The following is a 12500-nucleotide window of genomic DNA, read 5'->3' as shown; positions in this document are numbered from 1 at the left end:
CTTAAAATGTAATGGCAGCGACACATTGCAAAAAAGGCATTTTTCCAGTGTGTTACATGACCTTTCCTTTTAACAACACTGAGGAATTCTTTCCCATTCTTGCTTGATGTACAGCTTAAGTTGTTCAACAGTCTCTTGCCTCATATTTTAGCCTTCACACATTTTCAATGTCTGGACTACAGGCAGGCCAGTCTAGTACCCGCACACTTTTACTATGAAGCCACGCTGTTGTACCACATTGTCTTGCTGAAATAAGCAGGGGCGTCCATGATAACAACATATGTTGCTCCAAAAGCATTAATGTTGCCTTCACAGATGTGTAAGTTACCCATGCCTTGGCCACTAATACACCCCCATACCATCACACATGCTGACTACAACACACTAATACACCCCCATACCATCACACATGCTGACTACAACACACTAATACACCCCCATACCATCACACATGCTGACTACAACACACTAATACACCCCCATACCATCACACATGCTGACTACAACACACTAATACACCCCCATACCATCACACATGCTGACTACAACACACTAATACACCCCCATACCATCACACATGCTGACTACAACACACTAATACACCCCCATACCATCACACATGCTGACTACAACACACTAATACACCCCCATACCATCACACATGCTGACTACAACACACTAATACACCCCCATACCATCACACATGCTGACTACAACACACTAATACACCCCCATACCATCACACATGCTGACTACAACACACTAATACACCCCCATACCATCACACATGCTGACTACAACACACTAATACACCCCCATACCATCACACATGCTGACTACAACACACTAATACACCCCCATACCATCACACATGCTGACTACAACACACTAATACACCCCCATACCATCACACATGCTGACTACAACACACTAATACACCCCCATACCATCACACATGCTGACTACAACACACTAATACACCCCCATACCATCACACATGCTGACTACAACACACTAATACACCCCCATACCATCACACATGCTGACTACAACACATTCACTTCAGAACAATTTGGATGCTTGTTTTACCTTTTGGTCCACAGTTTCCACAAACAATTTTGAAATGTGGACTTGTCAGACCACAGAACACTTTTCCACTTTGCATCAGTCCATCTTAGATGAGTTCGGGCCCAGAGAAGCCAGCGGCATTTCTGGGTGTTGTTGATAAATGGCTTTTGCTCTGCATAGTAGAGTTTTAACTTGCACTTACAGATGTAGCGACCAACCGTAGTTACTGACAGTGGTTTTCTGAAGTGTTCCAAAGCCCATGTGGTGATATCCTTTACACACTGATGTGTCTTTTTGATGCAGTACCGCTTCAGAGATCCAAGGTGCGTGATATCATGGCTTACGTGCAGTGATTTCTACGCATTCTCTGAACCTTTTGATGATATTACAGGGCGTAGATGGTGAAATCCCTAAATTCCTTGCAATAGCTGCTTGAGAAATGTTGTTCTTAAACAATTTGCTCGGGCGTTTGTTGACAAAGTGGTGACCCTCGCCCCGTCCTTGTTTGTGAATGAGTGAGCATTTCATGGAAGTTGCTTTTATAGCCAATCATGGCACCCACCTGTTCCCAATTAGCCTGTTCACCTGTGGGATGTTCCAAATAAGACTTTGACGAGCATTCCTCAACTATCTCACTCTATTTTGCCACTTGTGCCAGCTTTTTTGAAACATGCTGCAGGCATCAAAATCCAAATGAGCTAATATTTGCAAAAAAATAAGACAGTTTCTCAGTGTGAAGATGAAATATCTTGTCTCTGCAGTCTATTTAATTAAATATAAGTTGAAAAGGATTTGTTGTATTCTCTTTTTATTTAGCATTTACACAACCTGACTACTTCACTGCTTTTGTGTGTATACTTTCTTTTATATAATATACTTTCTCTTTATAAGAACAAACATTATTTTATATAATAGATTTACTTTTAGATAATAACATACTTTCTTTTAAATAATACTGTACTTATTTTTTATAACAACATGCTTACTTTTCTTTAATAATAAACATACTTTTATTTAATTATATGCTTACTTTTATTTTACAATGTACTTACTTTTATATGATAATAAACTTACTTTTAAATAATGATCTACTTTCCTTTATATAATAATGTACTTGTTTTATTTAATATATTTACTTTTGTTTAATAATATACATACTTTTATATAGTATATACTTTGTTTTATATAATACATACTTTCTTTTATATAATATACATAATTTTTTATAACATGTAGACTTTCTAAAATATACTTTCTTTTGTGTAAAAGCATATTTTCTTTTATTTAATAATATACTTTTATGTAATAGTATACTTTCTTTTATATAGTATTTTTATTTATTAATGTACTTTTTATAACATATATATATACACACATATATGTGTGTGTGTGTGTATATATGTATGTATATATATATGTGTGTGTGTATATATGTATGTATATATATATGTGTGTGTGTATATATGTATGTATATATATATGTGTGTGTGTATATATACACACATATATACATTCATATATATATATATGTATGTGTGTGTATGTATGTATGTATGTATATATATATATATTTATATATATGTGTGTATATTTATATATATATGAATGTATATATATATATATGTATTTATAAATGTGTGTATATATGTATGTATGTGTGTATATCTATATATATATATGTATGTATGTGTATATATATATGTATGTACGTGTATATATATGTATGTACGTGTATATATATGTATGTATGTGTATATATATGTATGTGTATATATATATATATATATATACGTGTATGTATGTGTATATGTATGTGTCTATATATACATATATGTATACATATGCACACACACATATATATATATATATATGTATATGTATGTATGTGTATATATTTATATATATATATATACACACATACATACATATATACATACTCACACACACACACACACACACACACACACACACACACATATATATATATATATATATATATATATATATATATATATATATACATATATATATATAATATGTATGTATGTTACCCGTGTCAGGACCCTAACCGTATGTTTGTAATGTTACATTGTTTATAAACATTTGTTATTGATATTTAATTGTTGATAAATGAGAGTTATTAATATTTTCCTAGTTTGGTCCCCAGCTGCTGTGGTCAGAGGAAGTGTGTCCCAGCACACACTCCAGCCAGTCTGACAGTCAGTACGGGTCGCCCCCTAGAGGCTGGTGTGAGGAAGTGGATGAACACGGACACACACTCTACGTGTCAGAGTACACACACGAGAAGGTACATCATAGATATATATATATATATATACACTTTATTACACACTGGTAGTCTTCCAATGGCGTGATATGGACTCATTGTCTGTGTTTGCAGTGGATAAAGCATGTGGACGAACAAGGTCGGCCTTACTACTACAACGCAGATGGATCCAGGTCTGAGTGGGAACTGCCCAAGGTCAGGTTCTGTCATGCCAAATAATCAACACTTTTATGACAGCACTTATTCTGTCATAAGAAATATAACAGTAGAAGTGCTGCGTCTTTGCTGACATTTTGTGGACAATGTCAGTCATTCAGGTTCATGACCATGAATTGTGGGTTGAAGTGTACACAGCACAGCATTTGTATATATGACCCAAGTCAACACGTGTATGTATGTATGTATACATTTATGTATGTTTTTATATATATATATATATATATATATATATATATATATATATATATATATATATATATATATATATATATATATATATATATACACTATATTGCCAAAAGTATGGTGTCCAGCCATCCAAATGATGAAAAGCCCTAATCACTTGGCCCGGTGTATCAAATCAAGCACTTAGGCATGGAGACTGTTTGTGAAAGAATCGGCCGCTCTCAGTGATTTCCAGCGTGGAACTGTCACAGGATGCCACCTGTGCAACAAATCCAGTCCTGAAATGTCCTCGCTCCTAAATATTCCAAAGTTAACTTTATGATAAGAAAAGTGACGAATTTGGGAACAACAGCAACTCAGCCAGCAAGTGGTAGGCCAGGTAAAGTGACAGAGAAGTCAGCATAGTGCAAAGACTTTCTGCACAGTCACTTGCTACACAGCTCCAAACTTCATGTCACCTTCCAATTAGCCCACGTACAGGACGCAGAGAGCTGCATGGAATGGCCTTCCATGGCCGTGCAGCTGCATCTAAGCCACACATCACCAAGTCCAATGCAAAGCGTGGGATGCAGTGGTGTAAAGGACATCACCACTGGACTCTAAAGCAGTGGAGACGCCTTCTCTGGACCGATGAATCACACGCTACATTTTGGACGGCTTTGGGCTGAGTGTGAAGTTTGATGGAGGAGGAATTATTGGGTGGGGTTGTTCTTCGGGAGTTGGGCTTGACCCCCTTTGAATTATATTTTGGACAATTCCATGTGGGAACAGTTTAGAGTGGGCCCTTTCCTCTTCCAACATGACTGTGCCCCAGTGCACAAAGCAAGGTCCATAAAGACACGGATGACAGAGTCTGGTGGGGATGAACTTGACTGGCCTGCACAGAGTCCTGACCTGAACCCAATAGAACACCTTTGGGGTGAATTAGACCGGAGACTGAGATCCAGGTCTTCAGTGTGTGACCTCACCAATGCGCTTTTGGAAGAATGGTAGAAAATTGCTTAAAACTCACTCTGCAACCTTGTGGACAGCCTTCCCAGAAGAGTTGAAGCTGTAATAGCTGCAAAATTCTCATATTGACCCCCTATGGGTTAGGAATGGGATGGCACTTCAACTTCATATGTGAGTCAAGGCAGGTGGACAAATACTTTTGATAATATAGTGGGTATATATATATATATATATATATATACATATATATATATATATTTCTGCTGTCCCCTGGCAGTACAACACGTCCCCTCAGTCTGGTGAGGTCCCCAAGAGTCGCAGCCTGGAGAGGAAAGAGCCGGAGCCCATTGTGCTCACCAAGTGGAGACACAGCACCTACGTCCTGGACCTCAACGACAAGGTAGGACTGGACTCTAGGAACACTCCACACAGAAACATATTTTATTCTCCTGTTGCTTTCTACTTAACTGTCTTTGTCATCCTGACATGGTCTCTACTTAGCTGGCTATGTAATCCTGACATGGTCTCTACTTAGCTGGCTATGTAATCCTGACATGGTCTCTACTTAACTAGCTATGTAATCCTGACATGGTCTCTACTTAACTGGCTATGTCAGGGGTCCCCAAACTATGGCACCACAACAATATTTTATTTTTGTCATCTGTCCTGTCACTCAGATAAGTCATGTAGTTGATGTAGATGATCTATATCTGCTGTACACATTTACTTTAGAAAAGTCTTGTTGTCTGATTTGTATTTGACTTTATTAAATGTTTGGCTAGAATTTAGTTTTTGCCTGCAAATTTTGGGGACAAGACAACAACAAAAAATAATATATAAATAAAGTATGTATATGTGTGTATATGTATATATATATATATATTTATATATATATATATATATATATATGTGTGTGTATGTATGTATGTATGTATGTATATGTACATATATACACACACACATATATATATACATACATACATATATATTCATATATACATATATATATATACACACACATATATATAAATATACATACATATAAACATATATACACACATATGTATATATACATATATACATATATATATTATATATACATACATATTTAAATATACATATATATGTTAGTAAGTATATATATATATTTATATATGTGTATATATATGTGTGTGTGTATGTATGTATGTATATGTACATATATACACATACATATATATATCTACATACATATATATTCATATATACATATATATATATATATATATACACACACATATATATAAATATACATACATATAAACATATATATCATCCCTACAAGCCTGTTTCGCAGATTTTCCATCTCGTCCCTGCGAAACAGGCTTGTAGGGATGATAAAGCCTCTTGCGTTTTTTTTTTTGACCTAACGTATATTCTTAAACCATAGGGGAGGCACAAAAACATCTGTAGTCAGTGCGGGCTGCAGTTGTAATCCACTTTTCCAACGACAATATGAAACACACAGAAGAAGTCTGGAGATAAAGTCTTAGAGATGTTTCTTAAGCGCCAAAATGATGACCAAAGTGTTTATCTACTTAGTTTATATATTTTAGCACTACAATATTTTTTGTAAATGTATTTGTCTTTGTGTTATGTCTTCCTTTTAGCTATGAGTCTCTTTTTATGCAGAATGTCTGATGAGTATTTATTTTCCTAATCAGGCTGACCTAAGCCTAAGTTCTATGTGTAAAATTAATATTAATCTTTGTGATCAACACTTGTTTTCATAACATTAGACAAGAACTGTAAGTATGTTAGATATCATGATTGAGTACTATCAAATCAATAATAACTTAGTGGTAATATTTGAGTCCTCTATAGTGGATAAGTTGGAACTTCTGCTTTAGACTCATTTAACCCAACCTGGTCCTCCGGGCAAGAAGTTTGGGGACCCCTGGTGGATGTTTTTTGTGTGCTTTGACAAAACATCTTTTTCTGATGTTTTAATAGCAACTCAATCTTCTTTCTGCTCCGCTAACTTGACCCTTGACCTTTTGAGCAGTCCCTCCAGGACTTCACCCGCTTTTGTACAAATGTCGCCTCCTGAAATGCTCCAACTGGCGGCAGTTTGTTCAGAAAGTTGCGGCAAAAGTTCATTTTTTTTAACAACATTGTGTCAACTTGTCGTTTCATGAGTTTTGCTATCCTTTTCTTCTCCTATGCATTCTAAATCGTAAATAAACCTTAGCAGAAGGCAGCTAACAATGGGATCAGTGGGAGGCGCTCTCTAAAACATCAACAAATCTCCGTATTTTTTTTTCTACACACGCTGTAATAATAACATAATATTGACATATTTTGATCATTTTAAGCTTACGTGTTAATTTCACAGACGTTCAGTTTTCTGTTTAACAACAACACTACTAATCACTACTTTATGAGAGACAACAATCACTTACTGTACAAAGTCTGCTCTCACTGGGATACAGACTGACGGGATGTTTATATATTCCCGTTTAGATGAAGAAAATAACCACAATCCTAAGAATGGTTAAAAAAAATGTAACGTCCTTTCCACCTTTGGGTCCTAAGTTAGATGTTCAAAGTGTACCGACTTGTGGGTTTATGTCTACAACCTTCTACTATCCAGGTGAGAGGCATGATATCATTTATAATGAACTTTCACCAACTCCGAGGCCATGCAGCAGCTCAATATGTCAATATAGCAGCATAAGCTAGTGAGCACTAAAATGAGTTTGTCTGTGTTAGCGCTTGTAATAACAATATTCTTCATATTCAGGTCAGGAGATTTATTAAGTCATTTTGGTGCTTTTTGGGTGTTTTTGGAGGTCTTTATGGACACTGTCGACCAAACCAGGTCACGGCGAGTCAGAATGATTAAAAAACAACACATGTGATGATAATCAATTGTTGCTTGTAAACTTTACTACAAACATCAGAACACAAATAATGCATTTATGTTTTACAGCACACACATATTGAAAGCAGACACTAGATGGCAGTAAACACACAGACTCAGAGCTCATTGCCAAATTACTGTACTATTTTAATTATAATTAAATAATATATATAATAATAATAATAATGATAATAGACTTAGACTTCCTTTTTATTGTCGTTCAAATTTGAACTTTACAGCACAGATAAGAACGAAATTTCGTTACATAAGCTCATGGTGGTGCAGGATAAAAAAAAAAGCAAAAAGGTGCATAAATTATTAAATAAATATTTATAAATAATATATATATGTATAAAATAAATAAATATATATAAATAAATAAATAGATTACTGTACAGATAAATAATCTATTTATTTATCTATATATTTATTATAAAAGCATAGACTCAGAGTTCATTGCCAAATTGTTGTACTCTTTTAATTATAACTAAATAATGCATAATTGTAATAATAATATTAATAAAAGCACAGACTTAGAGCTCATTGCCAAATGACTGTACTCTTTTAATAATAATGATAATAATATTGATAATAATAATGAAGGCACAGACTCCGAGCTCATTGCCAAATTGCTGTACTCTTTTAATTGTCATTAAATAATGTGTGATAATACTAATAAAAGCACAGACTCAGAGCTCAATGCAAAATGAAAGTGCTCTTTTAATTATAATTCTACAATAATACACGCAAAAACTCAGAGCTCATTGCCAAATTCCTGTACTATTTTCATTATAATTAAATAATATATATGATAATAATAATAAAAGCACATACTTAAAGCTCATTACCAAATTACTGTACTCTTTTAATTATAATTACATAATAATAATGATACTAATAATAATAAACGCACAGACTCAGAGCTCATTGCCAAATTCCCGTACTCTCTTAATCATAATTAAATAATAAATATAATAATAACAGAGCTCATTACCAAATTGCTGTACTCTTTTGATTATAATTAAATAATAATAATAATAATAAAAATGATGATAAAAGCACAGACTCAGACTTCATTGCCAAATTACTGTACTCTTTTGTTTATAATTAAATAATATATTATAATAATTATAATAGTAATAAAAAACATACTCTGAGCTCTTTGCCAAATTGCTGTACTCCTTTAATTATAATAAAATAATATATATAATAATAATAAAAGCACATACTTAAAGCTCATTACCAAATTACTGTACTCTTTTAATTATAATTACATAATAATAATGATACTAATAATAATAAACACAAAGACTCAGATCTCATTGCCAAATTGCTGTACTATTTTAATGATAATTACAGTACAGTATAGTACAGCACAGTGTAATGACGAAAATAATCCCCACCAAAGTCTTCCTTGTTGTCGTCCACAAGCGGCTGACATTCTCCGTGTTTGTTTTACACTTGAACTTTTTTCACGTCCCAACTCTGGCTGTCAAATTAACGAGTTAACTTGTGATTAATCCCAACAGTCATGGCATGACTCATGTTACACACTAATTAATTCATTCATCATGCAATTTATTTTGAGCGTGTGTGAGACGTTACCAGCTGTACAGTTAGTCATGTGACCAGAAGCGAGTGAAGAGACTCTGACTGGTGGTTCGAAACACGTCCTGAAGAACTTTACATAAAACTGTTCTCGGTTTTTGTGCTAATAAGTGACAGGCGTTCAAGTAAAACGTTCCTGCACGACATTCTGACGGTAAAACTGCATTTGTGTACAGATATTGGCGTCTTTTCTTCTGCACATTTTATTTATGCAAGCCAGTAATCACCTGCGATTAATCCTGATTAATCCACAATGTGATTAATCTGATTAAACACAATAAGCATTTGACATTCCTAGTCCAATTTACCCCTGCTCATTAAGAACATGTGTGAACTGTTGAGAGCGATTGTTGGTAACTGAGATCTGGCTGAGGGATGATCATCACACTTCAACATCTCTAACATGGAATTGCTAGGTCGGCGTTAAAAATTGGAAATGCCATTTGCATGCTACTGATTAGCATTAGCGATTGTACATGGCAGATCAGGTCAGCATTGCAATTGAAAATAAGTTCTTAGCCTGGATAAATAAATGTAGAAATACAGGAAGTAAGTGTTTATATACCACATTACCCAGAAGAATGGTCCCACTCATAAAAGTGATCAAGAATAAGTCTCTTTCAACAATTAAATATCCATCAACTTCAGATCTAGTTAAAAAAAAAATAGAAAATGTATTAAAAAATGTAAAATTTAATCTGTTTTTTTGCCATTTTTGTCATATAAATTATTGTTATTTATGGCAAACACACAAAATATGCAATATTTTCCACAAAAAACATTTAATAGTGAAATATTTGATGTGAAATAATTGGAGCCTTAAATATGTCAATAATTCATAACAACATTGAATTTGATTCAATATTATAATTTTTTTTAGCAATGATTAGTAAAAAAAAATCCCACAAAAATTATCCGGGATCCAAAAGGGTCCCGCTCATAAAAGTGATCAAAAATAAGTCACTTTCAACACTTAAATATCCATCAACTTCAGATCAAGTTGAAAAAAAAAAGAAAAAAGATTCTATCTGTTTTTTGACATTTTTGTCGGATAAATTTTTTTTTTTTTATGGTAAACACACAAAATATGCAATATTTTCCACAAAAAATATTTCAAATTGGAATATTTGATGTGAAGTAATTGGCATCAGAACATGCAAAAAAAATAACTTAAATGAATTTAAAAAAATATTTTCCGTGAAATTGCAACATAAGAGAAATGCCTCAAAACAAATGTTTTAGCTCGATGCTAATTGACATTGGAAATGCCATATATAAGCTAATGATTAGCATCAGCGATCGTACATGGCAGATCAGGTCAGCATTGCAAATGAAAATAAGTTCTTAGCCCGGATATATAAATTTATAAATACAGGAAGTAAGTGTTTATATACCACATTACCCAGAAGAATGGTCCCACTCATAAAAGTGATCAAGAATAAGTCTCTTTCAACAATTAAATATCCATCAACTTCAGATCTAGTTAAAAAAAAATAGAAAATGTATTAAAAAATGTAAAATTTAATCTGTTTTTTGCCATTTTTGTCATATAAATTATTGTTATTTATGGCAAACACACAAAATATGCAATATTTTCCACAAAAAACATTTAATAGTGAAATATTTGATGTGAAATAATTGGAGCCTTAAATATGTCAATAATTCATAACAACATTGAATTTGATTCAATATTATAATTTTTTTTAGCAATGATTAGTAAAAAAAAATCCCACAAAAATTATCCGGGATCCAAAAGGGTCCCGCTCATAAAAGTGATCAAAAATAAGTCACTTTCAACACTTAAATATCCATCAACTTCAGATCAAGTTGACATTTTTGTCAGATAAACATTTTTTTTATGGTAAACACACAAAATATGCAATATTTTCCACAAAAAATATTTCAAATTGTAATATTTGATGTGAAGTAATTGGCATCAGAACATGCAAAAAAAATAACTTAAATTAATTTTAAAAAATATTTTCCGTGAAATTGCAACATAAGAGAAATGCCTCAAAACAAATGTTTTAGCTCGATGCTAATTGACATTGGAAATGCCATATATAAGCTAATGATTAGCATCAGCGATTGTACATGGCAGATCAGGTCAGCATTGCAAATGAAAATAAGTTCTTAGCCTGGATATATAAATGTATAAATACAGGAAGTAAGTCTTTATATACCACATTACCCAGAAGGCTTAGCACTGTAGACGGGAACAGGAAGTCGGTCTGACGGGAGGACGACGAATGTTTACTTTCATCAATAAATAGTTGATATTTTGTCCTTCTTGCTTTGTCCGCACAAGAAAGAAAAAATGTTTTGATCAGTTAGTCGACGTTTGAGCGGCAAGTTTAATTGGTGAGATGGAGACATCTGGCAACCCCCTGGCTTTGACTGTGGTGTGTTCAAAGTCAGCCCAGCGAAGTAGGGAATCTCAACGCCGGGCGTGAAGTCCTCAGGGACACAAAAAGCATGTAAAGGCTTTACAACACGTGCAACAGGACCTCCATTTACAAACTACATTGGTTCTCAAACGGGTTCGTAATAGAAAAGCTTGTATCGTGAAGAAAATCTGGAATAATCGGTTCCAACCTGGACAAAAGTCATATTTTAGTGAAGGTTTGTGCACTTCAAAACAATTTAAAGTGCTACACAATAATGTATATCAAATAAACATAACAAAACGGCAAAGACAAGCTCAACTGTCCTGCATACACATCAGGGCCTTTGGTGCCCTCACAAATGATCAGAAAGTCACCAAAATCCTTAACTTTAACAACCACGTTGCTACAATAATACATTTAAATATAAAAAAAAAAGTCAAATCCACTACAAGCAATATCCCAGTGTTTTAATGATCTTACTGGGTCAATAAATGCTATACATGTAAATGTCAATAGACTACAATACCCAGAAGGCTTAGGGGTGCAGACAGGAACAGGAAGTAGGTCTGAGCTACAGTTAATGATGTTGTTGTTCCTGCTCAAAACAAACCTCAGTTTTAATCAAACAGTTGACTGTGCGTTTGAGCCCCGCCCACAGACAAATTTGATTGGCCAAAAATGAATTTACGTGAATTGTTTCCTGGCGACGTTTTGTTTCCCGGAGAGACCGCTCTGGTGGTCGGAACTCATCATGTCCCGCCTCTCGTTGCTAGGACTGCACCTTGGCGACCAAGCACAGCTCTCCTGACTCCGACTCCTGCCCATCATCTCCTAAGCACTTCTCCACTGTTAGTATCCCAGCATGCACTGCTTCATCCTCAGACACTGCGGC

General features: G+C 34.1%; 1 protein-coding gene across 9 annotated transcripts in view; it reads left to right on the top strand.

Moving 5' to 3' along the window:
* Window positions 1–12500, top strand: part of LOC133569078 (rho GTPase-activating protein 12-like) — a 124395-nt gene that overhangs the window by 78123 nt on the left and 33772 nt on the right. For 4 of the 9 annotated variants that reach the window (XM_061921219.1, XM_061921218.1, XM_061921215.1 and 1 more), the window contains exons 4-7: window positions 3224–3376; window positions 3470–3550; window positions 4989–5111; window positions 12382–12456. In XM_061921219.1, coding sequence (XP_061777203.1) covers window positions 3224–3376; window positions 3470–3550; window positions 4989–5111; window positions 12382–12456 — 432 coding nt within the window. The remainder of the gene's footprint in view (window positions 1–3223; window positions 3377–3469; window positions 3551–4988; window positions 5112–12381; window positions 12457–12500) is intronic. The other 5 variants (XM_061921220.1, XM_061921216.1, XM_061921221.1 and 2 more) reach the window with 3 other exon arrangements.

This window comes from Nerophis ophidion, linkage group LG15 (genome assembly GCF_033978795.1).
Source record: "Nerophis ophidion isolate RoL-2023_Sa linkage group LG15, RoL_Noph_v1.0, whole genome shotgun sequence".
Classification (NCBI taxonomy): Eukaryota; Metazoa; Chordata; class Actinopteri; order Syngnathiformes; family Syngnathidae; genus Nerophis; species Nerophis ophidion.
This window is presented reverse-complemented; position numbering and strand designations above follow the sequence as displayed.